This window comes from Geotrypetes seraphini, chromosome 5 (genome assembly GCF_902459505.1).
Source record: "Geotrypetes seraphini chromosome 5, aGeoSer1.1, whole genome shotgun sequence".
NCBI lineage: Eukaryota > Metazoa > Chordata > Amphibia > Gymnophiona > Dermophiidae > Geotrypetes > Geotrypetes seraphini.
Window position 1 is genome coordinate 220,587,604 of NC_047088.1, and position 18,750 is coordinate 220,606,353.

The 18,750-nt window shown below is 42.6% G+C and overlaps 1 protein-coding gene across 5 annotated transcripts in view; it reads right to left on the reverse strand.

The window, feature by feature from the left end:
- Positions 1-18,750, reverse strand: part of FMNL2 (formin like 2) — a 459,967-nt gene that overhangs the window by 94,947 nt on the left and 346,270 nt on the right. For all 5 annotated transcript variants that reach the window (XR_004539577.1, XM_033945820.1, XM_033945823.1 and 2 more), the window contains exons 11-12: positions 13,886-13,996; positions 8,360-8,509 (exon numbers count right to left, since the gene is read on the reverse strand). Coding sequence is in view for 4 of the 5 variants with exons in the window: in XM_033945820.1 (XP_033801711.1) it covers positions 8,360-8,509; positions 13,886-13,996 (261 nt within the window). In the remaining variant the exon portion in view is untranslated. The remainder of the gene's footprint in view (positions 1-8,359; positions 8,510-13,885; positions 13,997-18,750) is intronic.

Here is an 18,750-nt window from a genome sequence, read left to right on the forward strand (position 1 = left end):
ATTCATTCAATAGTACTTTTGCCTTGCTATATTTACAAGGAATTAATTTATAGGATGATCAACTTTTGCAGTTCATAAAAAGCCCCATTACGGCCGTGTCTGCTAAACAGAGCCAGCTGGTACAACAATTCAACTGTGGCTCATAAGGACCATCATCACCTCGAAACACTGAGCATAGCATTAACTCAACCTAAATTCACCAAGGCATTTGAGGTGAAAAGAGATAAATGTCAGTTTTAAAAAGGGGACGACAGAATCCCTGTTACTCTACCTAATGAAACTCGAGAGCCTGATTCATGAAGGCTGTTCTCTCATTTTATATCCAAAAAGGTGTAAAAAATGTTTAGTCAACCAAACCCTAAAGGGGAAAATTCTATAACACAGATACTAACATTAGTAACCACACGTGCATGTTTGGGCAGACTGGATGGAAAGGGAGGATCTTTAATGCCGTCATCTAAATATAGAAACATAGAAAGTGACGGCAGATAAGGGCCAAGGCCCATCAAGTCTGCCCACACCAATGACCCTCCCCTACCTCCCTTTGCAAAGAGATCCCACCTTTCGATCCCATTTAGCTTTAAAATCAGGCACACTGCTGGCCTCAATCACCTGCATCGGAAGACCATTCCATCGATCCACCACCCTCTCGGTGAAAAAGTATTTCCTGGTGTCGCCATGCAATGTCCCTCCCCTGATTTTCCATAGATGCCCTCGTGTTGACGTGGGTTCCTTGAAGAAGAAGATATCCTCCCCCACCTCGATACGGCGCGTGAGGTACTTGAATGTCTCGATCATGTCCCCCCTCTCCCTGCGTTCCTCTAGGGAGTAGAGCTGCAATTTATTCAGCCGTTCCTCATACGGGAGATCCCTGAGCCCCGTGACCATCCGTGTGGCCATTCGCTGGACCGATTCAAGTCTCAGCACATCTTTGCGGTAATGTGGTCTCCAGAATTGTACACAGTATTCCAGATGGGGTCTCACCATGGACCTATATAATGGCATTATGACTTCGGGTTTACGGCTAACGAAATTCCTTCGTATGCAACCCATGATTTGTCTGGCTTTAGATGAAGCTTTCTCCACCTGAGTTGCAGTCTTCATGTCCTCACTGATGATTACCCCTAAGTCTCGTTCCGCTACAGTTCTCTCTAGGATCTCACCATTAAGAGTGTAAGTCTTACATGGATTTTTGTTGCCAAGGTGCATGACCTTGCATTTTTTGGCATTGAAGTTTAGTTGCCAGGTCCTGGACCAATTCTCCAGTAGGAGGAGGTCGTGTGCCATACTATCGGTCTTGGATTTGTTGTCAGGTCCTGTTGTGTTCTTGTCCACTATATTGCATAATTTGGCGTCATCGGCGAATAACGTTAATTTACCCTGAAGCCCCTCAGCCAAGTCCCTTATGAAGATGTTGAAAAAGATTGGGCCCAAGACCGAGCCCTGCGGCACTCCACTTATCACCTCTGTCGTTTCGGAGGGGGAGCCATTCACCACCACCCTCTGAAGTCTACCTCCTAGCCAGTTCCCCACCCATGTAGTCAAGGTATCTCCCAAACCTATAGAGCTCATCTTGCTCAACAACCTGCGGTGTGGTACGCTATCGAATGCTTTGCTGAAATCTAAGTACACGAAGTCCAGGGACTCCCCAATATCCAGCTTCCTCGTCACCCAGTCAAAGAAGCTGATCAGGTTGGATTGACAGGACCTCCCCTTTGTAAACCCATGTTGACGGGGATCTCGCAGATTCCCCTCGTTAAGGACCGTATCCAATTGGTGTTTGATTAGAGTTTCCATTAGTTTGCTTACTATTGATGTGAGACTCACTGGTCTGTAGTTCATAGCTTCCGTCCTGCTTCCTTTTTTGTGGAGTGGAATGACATTAGCCGTTTTCCAGTCTAGCGGGACTTTTCCTTTGCTAAGGGAGAGATTGAAGAGTGTTGATAGTGGTTTCGCCAAGGTGTCTCTTAACTCCCTGAGTACTCTGGGGTGTATGTTGTCTGGCCCCATAGCTTTGTGAACCTTGAGTTTGGATAGTTCACTGTAGACACTACTGGGCGTAAACTCGAAGCTGCAAAACGGGTCTATCGAGCTATCCCCTGTTGGTAGCTGAGGGCCAGATCCCTGCGCCTCACGGGTGAAAACTGAGCAAAAGTATTCATTTAACAGTTTAGCCTTCTCGGAATCCGATTCTACATAGTTCCCGTCCGGTTTCCTAAGGTGTACTATCCCTCCTGTGTTCCTGTTTCTATCACTAATATACCTAAAGAATGCTTTATCGCCCTTTTTTATATTCTTTGCTAGATTCTCCTCCGCCTGCAATTTGGCCTCTCTGACTGCTGTTTTGACGGTTCTTGACTTGGCCAGATAGTCTTCCCTGGAGCCCTGCTTCCCTGAATGTTTGAAGGAGATGAATGCTCTTTTCTTCTCTTTTATGAGGTTGGAGACCTCCGTAGAGAACCACTGCGGTTTATTTTTTTCTTCGTCGTTTACTAACAGATTTAATAAATCGGTTTGTTGCTTCGTGTATGGTAGCTTTCAGTGTTGACCACAATTCCTCTACATTATCAGTCTCTGCTTGGTTTTGCAGCGACTGATGGATGAATTCCCCCATGTCCTCGAAGTTGGTGTCCTTGAAGCTGAGGACCTTAGTTAATGTGTTGGATTTGGTGAAACCTTTTCTGAGGTTAAACCATACCATGTTGTGGTCACTGGATGACAGCGTGTCTCCCACAGAGACATCTGTGACACTTTCTCCGTTGGTAAGTATTAGGTCTAGAATCGCCTGATCCCTAGTTGGCTCCAAAACCATTTGCTTGAGTCTTGCTCCCTTTATAGAGTTTAATAGCCTTCTGCTGCTGCCGGTCGCAGAGGAAAGTGTGTTCCAATTCACGTCAGGCATATTGAAGTCACCCATCAATACTGTGTCCCCACGCAAGGTGATATTCTCTATGTCCTCGATTAATTCCATATCAAGGTCTTCCTGTTGCCTTGGAGGTCTGTATACTATGCCAAGGTACAGGCATTTGTCCTTTCCCCTGGCCAAATTTACCCAAAGGGATTCCCCTGTGTACCTAACATCTGTGATTCTGGTAACTTTGATGTCATCTTTGGCATATAGTGCTACCCCTCCTCCCATTTTGCCCTCCCTGTCTCGGCGGAACAAATTGTAACCCGGTATGACCATGTCCCACCTGTGGGAGTCCGTAAGCCAGGTTTTGGATATCGCCACCACATCTAGGTCGGTGCCCCTCATTTCCGTCTCCAATTCCAGAATCTTGTTGCCCAAACTGTGGGCATTGACGTACATAGCCTTCCAAATCCTAGGTTTGTTATGGCTATCTAGTGATATTCCCGATTGAGCTCCATCGGCTCCTTTGGTATTGTTTGCAATGTGTGTATTCTCCTTAGACCCTGAAACACAGTGTGAACTTACCCCAGACTCGAAAATGTCAGTATCCCCCCCGAACACGGAAATGTGAGCACCCCCCAGATCCATGATTGCTATGTGTATATACCTCAGATCCTGAATGGTATTTGCAGCTTACTTCATTAGATAGGTTATTAGTGCCCGTGCCCTCCCCCAACTTACCTAGTTTAAAGCTCTATGGAGTAGGCGGGCTAATTGGTGTCCAAAGACGTTCTTCCCTCTGCTGGACAGGTGCAACCCATCTGGTCCCTGTAGTCCTTGTAGTGCCTCTCCGTGGTTCAGGAACCCGAAGTTCATCTCCTTGCACCATCCTTGCAGCCAGTCGTTTGCCTTCTGGATCCGATTCTCTCTGGCTCTTCCCTTGCCCCTTACTGGAAGGATCGAGGAGAACACAACCTGCGCATCCAACCTCCTCAGCTTCTCACCCAGGGCACCAAAGTCCTCAGGTATCCTCTCCGGGGTGCTCCTGGCGGTATCGTTGGTTCCGACATGGATAAGAAGCATGGGGAAGTGGTCCTGGGGCTTGAAGCAGACGGTTACATCCCGGATCCTGGCTCCTGGCAAACAGCAAACCTCTCTCGATTGAATATCTGGTCTGCAGATTGGGCCCTCCGTGCCCCTCAGCATTGAATCCCCAATTACCACCACTCTACGCTTCTTAGGGGAGGGCCGTACTGATGTCTCTGGGACTGGAACCTCCTGCTGGATATCTTCCTGTTCCTCATTGTCAGGTCTTCCCTGAAGCAGCTGGAATCTGTTCCTCAATGGGATTTGCGGGGTTGATGTAGAACTACCCTGTGTGTGAGAAAAAGAGACAGTATATGAGGAAGGTTTTTTGTGTTTGCCTGTGGAGGAGGTTACCAGCTGCCAGGAGTCAGCGTCGTCAGCCTCCTCCTGAATTCCAATTGTTGGTCCCAATGAAGCAGGAATGGTGGTTTTGGGCATCCCGAGGATGGTCCTGCCAGGTTCCTGTACGGTGATCTGGGACAGTTCCTGGATGACTTCATCGATGTAGGCCTCGTCGTCCCGGATACTTCTTAAGCGCATGACCTCCTCTCTCAAGCTATTCAGTTCTTGTAAAAGGCTGTTCTCTAGTTGATCCGTCGTTTCTGTCTGCGTAGAAACTGTAGCCATTTTTGTGGGGATGGCCTCGGTCTGTACAGATACCTCTGTGCTCTGTCCCAGCTCTCCCTCTGTTTCCGTGGCCACCCCCTCGATCCCTTTGGTGACTGGACCGCCTACCTTGATTGTAGTCCTATTGCTTCTGGTTCTACCTGCCATTTTTTTTTTTTTAAGATATTTGTAAGTTATTTAATCGGGTATTCGTTAGTTGTCAGACAGTTGAAGGTTAGAAGGATGAAGGTTAGAAGGATGAAGGGTGTCAGCTAATTGTTAGTTATACTGCCTGTTTATTAGTTTGCAAGTTGAGGTTAGGGTGACTGCTGGTAAGAAGAAATTAGAAATTAAGCAGCAAGTTTAAGAAAGTTAGTGATAGGAGGTTATAGAGGGGCTGGGATAGCTTAAAAGCTGGGTTAAAGGTTAATTAGCTAGTTATCAGTGAAGGTGATTGTACTCTGCCTTGTTGTGTATTCGGATCCTACGTTGGCAGTTTTCTGGAGCCCCTCCTAGAGGTCCTTCTCGAGGCCCTTCGCAAAGGCGCTCTCGCTAAGGCGAGCGCCTTTGCCGCTCGCCTTCGCCGCGCGCCGAACGGCTGCGCGCCGTTAGCTCGCCCCCTTTTATGGGGGATCTCGGCTGTGACGTCGGGGGTGGGCGGAGCTACCACCCGCCTCTGTCCGCTCCCTTTGCCGCTTCTCCTGCCTTCTCCGCTCCTCTCCGCCCCCTTGTACCGCCTCCTCCGACTCTCCTGCGCTTCTCCTGCCCTGCACCTGGACTCAAGCACACACACACAGCACCTCTGATCCTCCGATCCTCTCCGCTCTCAGCTCCCCACGTGCTTGTGTCCAGAAGGCCCAACATTGCACCCAAGTGCTATTCTGTAAATATGCACTTAACTTACACAGCGCAAATTTGGAAGGCAGTGAACACATGGGCAGAGCTCCCACACACATGTATAATAGGTTAAATGTATAATAGCTGTTTCATATATGAATACAATATAAATTTATAAACAAATGAATGATTGATTTGCTCAAAAGGGGGTTTTTTTTTTTTAGACTAATGATAGCTCACAAGAGGCTAACCTGATAAGAACTTTCTAAAGTCAGGTAGCCAAGAGCCCTTGAAGTCTTTTTTTCCCCTAGGCTTTGGAAAACAAAACTAAATAGTTTAAACACAACGGGAAAATGTTTCCACACGATGTTACATGCATTTTGGGGGTACTAGCATAGGATTCTACAGGGTGGGCCATGGAAAAGTAGCCCGCCTCTAATACCGGCCAGAAAGATGGTGTTCTCCCTGGAACAGCGAATAGTGATCGATTGAGGAAACGCAAAAGGTCTTTGCCGACGAATATCCAGGAACAAAATCACCAGCTAAATGTTGCATCCAGAGTCTGGTTCGGAAATGGCGTCAAACCGTCTCTGTCGCAAACGTGAAGAAATTGAGGCCTCCATCAGTCCAGACGCCCGAAAGTCATCCAGCAGTAGATTGCAATTAGCCCTTAAAAATCAACACGAAGACTCTCTCAGCAATCCACATACCCAGGATGAACTCAAGGAAACATCGCAAACACTATTTGCAGCATCACTGTTGAAGAGGTGAAAGCAGCGTCGGCCAACATGATCCAACGTGCCCAAAGGTGCATAGACATGAACGGGGACCACTTTTGCCATCTGTTGTAACTTGTGGATAAGCAAATAAAAACAATCCACTTAAAATAAAAAAGTTGAGTGACAAGTGTTTGTTGTTGCATTGGTTTGTTGTTTTTGTGTTGTCCTCAATAAAAACCTTTTTGAATAAATAAATCATATCTGGCAAAAAAAAAAAAACTCCAAACAATCCACTTGCTCGTTCATCTTGTCACACTATCGTTGGAGGCGGGCTACTTTTTCGTGGCCCACCCTGTATAAAGGAAAGTAGGTACCTATGTTTCTTTATTAATAATAATAGTAACTTTAATTCTTCCATACCGCCATAGTCAGATGACTTCTAGGTGGTTCACAGTGAAGAGAGCTGGACAGTGAATTACAAAATGCATATAGTGAAAGTATAACATATTACACAAGAATAGACAGAAGGGAAAATTAAGTTTAGTGTGACTTCTGTTTATGAGATAAATCTATGAAATAGTACAGTTTTAATTTCTTTCCGGAAGGCGCCGTAGGTCAGCCAGGCTCCATTGATGTAGTTACCTAATCACAACTGCTGTTTGCTTGCTTGAAACATGAAAGACCTATCCAAAAAGGACATATTTACAACCAGTGATCCTTGGGTAAGCAAATAAGTTATAGTTTCTGGTTGTCCGTGTGGGGCTGAATAGCACAACCTTTTTTGTGTTGTAGAGCTACCCTTCACAGGTCATATCAAGAAAACAACCTTTTTTAGTTTGAAATCACAATTTGCAAACATCAAAATACATACAACCTTAAACATTTCTTCCCATTATACAGTACACCTATATCTATCCAATAATTCCTATCTGCAATTTCAAAAGGTGCCTGGTGCTCAAGTTCAAATTCAATTTATTTAATATTCCGCAAATATTTAAAAAAAAGTTAAAATCTAAGCGATTTACAATGAATATAAAATGGGGAAATAAAACAATAGAAAACAAAGTATTACAATTAAAGGGAAGAACAATAAGGATAAATTACAATAAATTTTGCAATGGGATATTAGGGAAAAGGGGAAAAAAAGGGAACCCATAAAAATATAACTTTTGCTCTATAATCTTCTCATAACGCCTAAATAAGCTAACCCAATTCTACCATAAATGTACATTTAAGTCACTCAAATAGCAACAAATAATTTTTAAAATATCAAGACGACATCTTTTACTCTTAGGGCTCCTTTTACGAAGCCGCGTTAGCGGTTTAAAGCGTGTAATAGCGCACGCTAATTTGCCGGCTGTGCTAGCCGCTACCACCTCCTCCTGAGCAGGCGGTAGTTTTTTGGCTAGCGTGGGGGTTAGCGCGCGCTAAAAATGTGCGTGCGATAAAGCCGCTAACGCGGCTTCGTAAAAGGAGCCCTTAGGCACATCAACAGGTTCCCTGAAAATAAAGTCAAGTAGTTGCAAATAAGACAATATCTGCTGAAAATGATGCCGCTGACAATTGTACAGTGCAGAGGCACATTTCAGACTGCAGCTGTATGCTAATAATTAAAAAGATGGTCTGGGGATCTAAATATGTTTTCTATTAACCAGAACAGATGATGAAGGCCTTTTTGGAATTGAAGAAAATTACATAGAGAGCATTTTTGTTGGAATTAGTATTTAATAGAACTATTAATCATATTAACTCCCTCTTTTACTTAACCGCAAAAGTGGTTATTAGCACAGGGAGCCACGCTGAATGCTTCATGCTGATCCCGACAGTCACAGAGTTCCTATACGCTAATAACCGCTATCGTGGTTTATTTGCATTTGTACCTGTTAATTTTGAGTCTCCTTACTCCTATGTTTGACCACTCCCCCTAGAGTGGTCTAATGGAGCGATAATACTGCTTGCAATTTTTCTTTTCAAAATATTCCTTTTTGTCTGAGTTACTTATAACAAGAGATTTATTTTGTGATTTAGGCCACCTTTTATCAAACTGCGTTAGGTTGGGTTTGTTTTTTTGTTTTTTTTTAAATCACAAGTTGCTGCGGTAAAAGTTCTGATGCTCATAGGAATTCTATGAGCGTCAGAGCTTTTAGTGCAGTGATCTGAGTTAAAAAGCCCTAAACACAGCTTGATGAAAGGGAGCCTTAATGCTAAAAGTTTAATAAAGACAACATTTAAAAAAAAAAAAAAAAAGGTTTATATTTACATGAGAAATATTTTCTTCCAGTTCTTCCACCCTCTCCAAGGCAGCATTCTTGGTTTCAGCATCTTCTAGCAAAGCTCCCACATCAAACACGTTGTCCAGGTAGGCCTGAATCTGCACCTGCAGCTTGTCACTCTCCGTGTGTTTTAACTTCTGAAAAATTGATAGCAAAAGCTGGATTCAAGAATGAAGGTGGTTTGCAATTACTAAGTCAGGGCAAAAGAGTACCGAGTTCCCCCAATGGTTTAACTGGTTTCCATTACACCACGCAATGGATTGGCAAAATATGATACTTACCCCCCTCTTTTACAAAAGCTGGCAGCATGGGCTGGTGTACTAAAAGCTCCGACACTCACAGGAATTGAATGGGCGTTAGAATATTTGCCGCGCGGCTCTTGGCTGCAAGGCTTTATAAAAGGTGGCCTTAAAATCTTATTGAGAATTGGAACAAAATGGTGAAGCACTATTTGGTTTGTCTGTTCACATTGTTAAAATAAAAAACATTTGGAATATATTTGTCAGTTATTTTAAGTCTTACAATATGCTGAACTGTGTCACTGTGGTAAGCAGCAATTTTCCGGGGCAAACAATAGGACAAAAAAGTTAACAACTGTTATTAATGCCATCTTTTCATATAGACTTCTAGTTCTTCATGATACAAGCCAAATTTCTACAAAAATGTTTTGCAGATGCACATGATGACAATGGATTCTGCAAACTCTCAGTGGATGGAGAATTAATGGAAAAGATGAGTTATTCAGTGCTGCTTTAAAAGTACCATATTTTTTGCTCCATAAGATGTACTTTTTTTCCACCCAAAAGTGGGTGAAAATCTTGGTGCATCTTATGAAGAGAGGTACAAATTTTGTTACCCCCCATACTGTTGTAAAACCAGCCTGTCGCCACCCCACCTTTTTAAACCTGCCTGCCCGCTGTCGCCGCCGCACCATCTTTTTTTTTATAAACCCCCGCACCTTAAAAAAAAACCTCTCCCCGCCCATCGGTGTACGTTTTTAACCTGGTGGTCCAGTGTGTATCTTTCCCTCATCCTATTTCCTGGCCAGCAGTGCACAGATCAGGAGTGTGGACATCAGGAGCAAGCTTTACGCTCTCCCGCTCGGCCCCGCGCTGCTTTCCGAATGGCTGCCCTAGGTTCTCGCAAGTCAAGAGAACCTACGGCAGTCATTCGGAAAGCAGCGCAGGACCAAGCAGGAGAGTGTAAAGCTTGCTCCTGACGTCCATGCTCCTGATCTGTGTGCCGATGGCCAGGAAATAAGGAGGAGCCCGGTAGAATGAAGGCTGTGAGCACCGTCTGCAAGCTAGGTACCGCAGCAGGGAGGGAGGGAAGCTGGTTGGAGCTGCTGGGTCCACGAGCAAGGGGGATGGGTTGGAGCTGATGGGCCCACGAGCAGGGGATGGGTGGGCAGGATTTTAAAAGGTATGGGAGGGCTGGCTGACAGGCTAGCTGGCTGGCTGGCTGGCTGACTGACAGGCTAGCTGGCTAGAGGTTGGCTGGCTGGAGGCTGTCTGAATTGGGGCTGGCAGGCTGGCTGGGGGCTGGCTGCCACTACATGTGTCCACCACTAGACGTGCCCACCACTAGATGTACCCTGTCCCGGCCTACCACTAGATTACCAGAGGGGGGACAGGGTACAGGGCACACCATTTGATTCAGAATTTTTGTTCTTGGTTTTTCTTCCTCTAGAGGTGGGTGCGCCTTATGGTCAGATGCGTCTTATGGAGTGAAAAATACTGTAAGCCAAATTAGACCAAACAATATAAGCAAGCTTGCACTATATCACAGCATCATCCTATCAAATAAATGATACTCTCCCTGCCCCACCACAAAGCAAAAAAGGGACTGATACTCATGCAGAGCCAACTTTAGGGAGTAGGATAACAATGGCCTTTACTACAGCCGGTATAATATATGCACCATGTGACCCAGAATATCTCTCAAAGGTGGCTGCCTCTGAATCTGAAGGTTACAGATCTGAGGCTGGCTGAAACACCAATGGGGGGGGGGGGGGGAGATTTTGAGTAAAGAACGTAATGGAGTCAATAAGGCATTTTCTGTACCAGTGTGTATTGGCTGAAAAAAAAAAAAAAAAGCAGCCCTGCATATAACAAAAGTAATTTGGGTCAATCTGCCCTCAGGTCTTGTTCATCTTTAAAAAGGAAACATGTTTCAGCTCAGTGACTTCAGCAAATGTCATCGGAATCCTGGAAACATTAATTGGTTGATAGTTTCTGAGACAGGTGAACAAAATGAAGCTCCAAGGAGTGTGGGAGGGTGGGGTGGGGGACTCAAGAACAACATTAGAAAATATTTTGTTACTGGAAAATGGTTGATGCAGTGAAAAAAATGAACACAGAAACAGAATTTTAAAAAGTGTAGGATTAACAGGCAATCTCTGCTAGTAAAGAAGTGAGGAAAATCACATAAATCAGATGGGGAGCCTTTATGGTCTATTCCAATATCAAGAACAGGGCTGGGAGGCACTAGATTGACAGCCTGCTGGGACAGACCAGGAAAAATGCTCAAGTATCTGAATAACCGTTCTGAGCTCCCCTGGGAGAAAGATATAGAAAACTGAATGAATGGAGGCAAGGGCAAAGGTGAGATAAAACCAAAGAGTTGATAGAGGAAGCAACAGCCTAGTGTCACTAGAGGCTAGAAGGCTGGAACCGGCAGGACCCAGCTCCCTAGGATAAAGCACTGGTGCTAGCATGGTAGCACTGGCTGGATATTTGTCTAGTAAAGTGACATAAAACTAGAAAGATGGACACTGAGTTTTACAACACGCTAGATTATGGAACATGTGGGAGGGAAGAGGGGGGTTCTATATGTTGGACTAGGGATGAGATCTGTCGTGATCATCTACCCAGGATGATTTAAAAAAAAACCAACCCCCAAAAAAAGAAAGCAGCATAAACAGCTGACCAATAAGAGCGATGTCCTACAAATAGGCATGATTTTACAGCCAGGATACCTTCCTATAAAAGTTTGTGTACAGGAGTAATGAAACAAAGTGGATGGGAAACTGGTCTTTTCTCCTGTCAATGACTATGGGCGCCTTTTACAAAGATGCACTACGGCTTTAACGCGCGGAATAGCGTGAGCTACATTGCCGCACGCGGTGTAGCGTGCGGTAATTTCCTATGCGCTAAAAACACTAGGGCACCTTAATAAAAGGAGCCCTATATTGTCATGGAGTCAATTTTCAAAGGGCTTAGGTGCATAGCACTAGACATTACGCACCTAAATCAGCCCCTCTGAAAACTGACTAAGGCAGAGCACCTATATTTAGGGGTCACATTTCACTAGGTTTCTAAATCTAGGTGCCTAAGAAAACGAGTATCAATGGAAGTGGAGTTAAGACAAAGAAAAAAAAAAATTAGCACTAATTTTCAGAATCTAACATTAAAAGCATTTATGTGTAAATGTTAACTATCATGCTGCTGTTTAGACATAATACAGGCCACAAAATAAATACAGATTCAAAGGGGACATCTGGGCATGAGCAGTCCAATACAATTAGACACATACAGTGTTCCAATTTTGCATGAGAATACACACATTTTAAAAATCTTCCCCATTGGCTTTTGCACCTCCTCTGGGGCACATATAACGACTAGTAAACTGATTACTTCAATCAGGGTTTCATAGGAGTGATTCAGGGAGCAATGGACTTTATGGAGTAATTCTGTTGAAGCCAGCTAGTTTCAAGCAGAAGAAACACACAAAAATGATATTCTAGTCATTAATCCAGATCAATAAACCACCCCAATTGGGTGAAAAAGAGGAAAATTCCACCTTGGTGGCATAGCCATGGGTTAGGGTTACCATATGGCTCCAGAAAAAGGAGGATGGATTGAGACATCTGGGTTTCACTTCCTTTGAAAGCAATGGAAGTAAAATCCGAATGTCTCAATCTGTCCGTCCTTTTTCTGGAACCATATGGTAACCCTATCATGAGTGGGCCTGGCCGAGCAGGGACACACACAGATTCAGTTCAGTTCTGGCCCACCCAGTGGGTCAGTTGGCAGAGAGGGCTTCCAGCTAGAGAATGACACGGTGACAAAATTCATCACCGTTCCCGTCCCCGCGGATAACCGCGGGAAATAATCCCATGTCATTTTCTAGTGTCTATTTCAACCTCGGTCCTTCTACACCAGCATTCTTCAAAGCAAAGCTTGCAGGTCAGTGGTTGTGGCCATTCATACTCTGATTCTTATGGGAGCCAAGAATAATGAAGCCATTGTGACATCACTGATGTGATTGGCTCTTAGGCACTGGTAGAATGAGGCATTATGACATCACAATATCTGCTCTGGATACCAGAGACTGTCATTCTGTAGTGACAGTTTCAACCTCGGTCCTTCTACACCAGCATTCTTCAAAGCAAAGCTTGCGGGTCAGTGGTTGTGCCCAATTATACTCTGATTCTTCCCTCTCTCCTTAAAGAATGACATGAAGATGGTTTCCCGCGGTTATCCGCGGGGACGGGAACGGTGATGAATTTTGTCACCGTGTCATTCTCTTCCAGCCACCGACACCGAGAGCTCCCCATACGTGCTCAGCTCATACACAGTTCTATATGAAATCATCTATCACTATAAATTAGACAAATTAACAATTATTTTTTGTTCAGAAAACAATTGAAAGCTTATTTGTTTGAAAATGCCGATAGTTAAGTAGAGTTTCTTTTTCTATTTTATGCACACTGGCTTGCTATGCATAACTCTGGAACTCTCAGAAGATAGATGATTTCTTAATTTTGCGATTCACGTTGAACCTTGGAGATAATAATACAGAATACAAAGACCAACAAGCGAACAGAATAGGTGACTTTTCAACTGAAAATATAATTTAGTACTCTGGGCATTGTTTGAAAATTGACCTTTATAAATCAATAAATTGTTGGTGGTAGCAAAGACCTAAATGAGCTGCTCAAGAATTTGTTGCCACAATCTAATTACGAGAATACAAAGACTGTTATTATAGATTTCTGGCAGGCATTTCATGCTTCAGCGTTAAGGAGGAATATCTTCTACTGTAATTCAAGTTTTTATTTTTAACAAATGACTTTTGATCACTTGGACTTTCCACTTCCCAAAATAGTACGTACAGACAACACATAGTCAAATGACAACTTCCCAACTCTGATAAAGAACAATGTGATTTTTTCCATCTGGCATATCTGAAGCTACAATACAGCGGCACTCAGCATGAGGGTAAATAGCCAGTGGGCCTTCCCTTCTGTTTGAAGCCATTGTATCTAGAACAGTGGTTCCCAACCCTGTTCTGGAGGACCACCAGCCAGTCAGGCTTTCAGGATAGCCCTAATGAATATGCATAGAATCATATTTGCTTGCCTGTCACCTTCATTATATGCAAATTTTTCTCATGCATATTTATTAGGGCTATCCCAAAAACCCAACTGGCTGGTGGTCCTCCAGGACAGGGTTGGGAACCACTGATCTAGAACACTCGGAATCTTTAAGGGAAATGCAGTCTATACTTACATCCAAATATTCATCTAGGCTTAGTTTGGTGAATTCAAATTGGAGATGCACTCGGAAGTTCATATCTTCTACAGAGTGAACAACAATATTAATGAACTGCATGCACGCCACCTGGAAAAAAAATAAATAAATTGTGGGCAGTTCAGTGTGCAATGATTAATGCAAACAATTTTTTACAAATAGGAATAGAACTCTTTTTATATATAACTTGGTAGCATTACTCATTAAGGGCCTTTTTTATCAAGCCACAGTAGAGCGTTTTAGTGCGGTCTGGCAAGATAAATGCTCCAACGCTCATTCAATCCCTATGAACGTCTGAGCATTTACCTCGCTGGCACTCACTAAAATGCTCTACCACAGCTTGATAAAAGGGGCCCTAAAATAATTATAGTTTTCTTTCGTATCAATGGCCATATAATACAATATTACAGGAAAATGTAGCATACTGCAGCTAATATAGTTAAAATCAAGACGATGGCACTAAACTGGGAACATGCTGAAGACACTTCTTATTTTGCTTGTACTTTAATTTCTTATCTCTTTTATTCAGTATGGGGGGGAGGGGAAATAGTCTAAGAACCAGGTTGCAATGTTATTTCTATTTACTGATTTCTGCATCTTGGATCTCCAAGTTTCCTTTCTAAGGGGGGAGATCTTTGATTTCCATTTGTTATGATGAATTATTATATTTGTTATTTTTAGCTTTTTATGGATCTAATTTCTAATGCAAGGATACTAATACTCTTTAAGCTGAACATGAATTAAAAGTAGAATAAAATCAAGATCGCTACTTATAGGCTCAATCATTTAATCATATAGGGGTCCTTTTATTAAGGTGCGCTAACTGATTAAGTACGCGCTAAATGCTAAGGCATCCATTATATCCTATGGGCATCTTAGCGTGTGCTAAATCGGTTAGCGCAACTTAATAAAAGAACCCCCACAGTCATGTATATAATCAATCATTTAAAACAAAGGTAGTTGGTTTTCACCAGGTCCACAAAATGATGGATTCAAAACTTGCATAATTCCCTTTCAAAATGTTACTAAGAAAATGTCGGTTCTCTGTACTCATTCCCATCAACACATCACCTCCAATCAACACAGTAAAAGCACCCAAAATCCTATTCTGTTCACTTAATATCTCCACCCATGCTGTGTTCTCATAGTGGCTTTAAAAAAATAAACTATAATATGAACCAGTTTCTGTCAAAGTGAAACCTTTTTCTATTAGAACAAAAGATGTGCTGTGCTGGGTCAGATCAACGGTCCATGGATACCAACATCTATACAGCTTCTGGCTGACTCCTATAGTGAAGTCTGCTCCATGGTATGACCAGACATAAGAGACAGACAGAGAACCCCCACATAAGTGGTACAGACCTGTTCTCCTAAAATTTGTGCAAGTCTTCTTTTTTTTTTTAACTAAGCCTATGATTTAGTCTTTCTTCCCTTCCCTTCCTCCCCCCCTCCTTTTCCCTCCTGTCTTGTGTTCTCTCTTTGTCTTCTCCCTTTCCCCCTGTCTGGTAATGGTAACCCCTGCAGAACATACACCCTGAATGGTGAAAACTTAACAAGAACTGTCGCAGAACAGGACCTGGGTGTAATCATTAGTGAAGATATGAAAACTGCCAAACAAGTGGAGAGAGCTTAAGCCAAGGCTAGACAAATGCTGAGTTGCATCCGAAGAAGTTTTGTCAGCCGAAAGCCTGAAGTTATAATGTCGTTGTACAGGTCCATGGTGAGACCTCATCTGGAGTACTGTGTTCAGTTTTGGAGGCCACATTTATCAAAAAGATGTGAAGAGAATGGAATCGGTTCAGCGAATGGCCACTAAGATGGTCTCAGGACTCAAGGATCTCCCATATAAAGAACGTCTAAGCAGGCTGCAGTTATATTCTCTCGAAGAACACAGGGAGAGGGGAGACATGATAGAGACATTCAAATATCTTACAGGCCATACTGAGGTGGAAGAAGATATCTTTTTCCTTACAGGTCCCACGGCAACAAGAGGGCATCCGCTCAAACTCAAGGGTGGGAGACTTCATGGTGACATCAGGAAATACTTCTTCACCGAAAGGGTGGTTGATCGCTGAAATGGTCTTCCACGTCAGGTAGTTGAGGCCAGTAACATGCTCAACTTCATGGGACAAAGGGATAAACATGTGGGTTCGCTCTGGGGAAATGCTTAGGGGGAGACTTGTTGGGCCGACTTGTTGGGCTGACGTCCCTTTTCTGCCGTCATACTCTATGTTTCTATGTTTAAAGCTAAACTACTACTCTTGATCATATTTTAATTATGATACCTGAAAAATAAAGTTTTAACAATTCAATCATTTTTAATTACCTACAAGAACATCTAAACATTCTATATCTTCTTCCTTTTCTCCAGCTGTGAGGAGCAGAATATTGAACTTTTCAATAATTTGTTAGAAGCTTTGTGACATGCCTATGATTTCGTCTTTCTTCTCTTCCACCCCCTTTTTTCCTCCTGTCTTGCGTTCTCTCTTTGTCTTCTCCCTTTCTCCCTTTCTGGGGGTTGGGGTGGGTAGAGGGTTTTCACTGTTTCGTTACTGTACCAAAATTTTTTGAGCATATATATAATCTCCAGTATTTGCTTTGTATGTATTTTTGCTTGGGTTGGTAATTTTGTTGACTGATGTTTGCTCAATAAAAATGATTTAAAACAAACATTCTACATCGTGTTGTGTTCGTTAAAAATTGGATTCACCTACCATATATACTTGAATATAGGACGACATTTTTGGGCCAAAAAACACTCCACACAACCTGATACACAAGAAGCAGATCTAAACCCTGCTCTCAGGCAGGAATTAATTAAGCAAGGGGAGCAAAAAAATAGCAGACTTATCTTGACTCAGGACGCTCTTCATACCGTTTCTCAACGTCCACTGCTCGTTAAAAATACCCTCGACAGGGAAGTCCCTGTTTCGCCTTTGCTGCATCAGAAGGGATTCCTGCTCAAACCGCCAGCTCTGCTCGGAAAAAAGCCATTGGAGTCTTTGGCTGGACTACCTGACTTTTCTAGTTAATATATACCAGATACATGGCGTGTTTTGTGGTTTATGTGAATTTTATATGTCACTGTACTTCCAACCCCCAGTCACTGCTTTTATTTTATAAAATTATCCCAATGTATTTCTGTACAGCACTATGTTTATTTGGTGTGTGGTATCCTTTTGATTAATAACAATAGCTGAGTGAAATGTGAGTTAAGTATTGCAGAGCACAGTTAAGCAAGAGAAAATGAGATTTAATGTTGCCATACTGTTTCCCCTCAGGGACTAATAACAATTTCTAAATTAATCTCATCCAATATAATGAAATTAATTTCATGCATTTGGTTTTATCAAATTCTAAATCTCATCCTTTAGAGCACAAGACGAAAGCACCTGAGACCGACCATCTTAATGAATTTCTGTCAAATCTGCCCTTTCATTTCCTAGGTATCCCAATTTCTAGCATGCCTATTTTTATATACAAGGGTCATTTCATAAATAATGCGCACTATTTTTTTTTTTTATTTTATTTTAATTTGCATGTTAAATTTATTTTTTTCAAGTATTTCTTTACAATCCTTTAATATAGTCTCCCTGCTTTCAGGAAGCTTCATTATTCCATCCAAGACACCGTTTTTGTTCAGTTGCTGAATGGCTCGGGTATCTGCAAAAAAAAGCTCTTCCAGAGTTGCAAAATGATGTCCACGCATAGGTTTTTCAACTTTGGAAAAAGGTCGAAGTTTGGTGGACTCATGTCTGGACTGTAAGGAGCATGAGCTAACACCTCCCAGCCGTATTTGCATAGTTTTTCAATAACGACATTCCTTATGTTTGGGCAAGTGTTGTTGTGAAGAATGAGTGGCCCAGCCAAGAGCAACTGAGGTCGGGTTTTGTGCATTTTTCTGTGCATTTTTTGCAAAAAAAAAAATCATGATAATACACTGCTGTGAAACTTCTTCCACATGGAACTTTGTCTATGATGATGATGCCTTTATGATCATAAGCAAAAGTCATCATTTGTTTGACTTGATTGAGCTTGTTAACATTTTTTTGGCCATGGGGAAGACAGAGCTCTCCACTCGTTCAGATACCTCATAATAAACTTCATCAAAATGAAACTTTTCATTTTCTGTCTGTAAGGATCAAATACAGTACTTTGTAAAAGTTTTCATACCTTTGCATACTTTTTTTAAATTCTTCTGTCTAAAAAGATCAATTAAAATACATTAAAGTAGTAGTGGTTTCTTTATATTGAAAGTGTAGCATATATGTTGGACAGACAAAGGAAAGCATCAAAGACCTACTTAAAAATCTATGAATAATAACAAATAAGTATTAACTCTCCAACACTCCTTGACACAATATTAGGTGGAAGCCCCTCTTGCTGCAATAATAGGTACGTGTTGTTTGGGATAGGTGTCTACCAGCTTTTCACAGTGACATGATGCAGCTTTTATCCATTCTTTTTGAAAGTACCTCAGGTTCTCTCAAGATGGTAGGCGACTGACTGTGGACTGCAGACTTCAGGTCTTGCATAGAAGTGGTGTACCACCTTAATGGTTAAAGCAAGGGGCCAGGGAAGCCTGGTTCAGAGCCTACTGTGACTTTTTGTGGATTGGGGCTAGTCGCCTAACTCTTCATTGCCTCGTGCAGATTGTGAGCCCTTCGGGGATAGGGAAATACCTATTATACCTGAATGACGATGATGAAGACTTACTTATAGCTCACTTGAAAGCAACCCAGCTTAAGCTACAACTGAAAAAGTGGAAGCTAAATCCAAATTCTCTTCCCGGTTTTTCCATTGGATTCAGTCTTTGACTAAGCTGAGTCTCTTTATTATTGTTT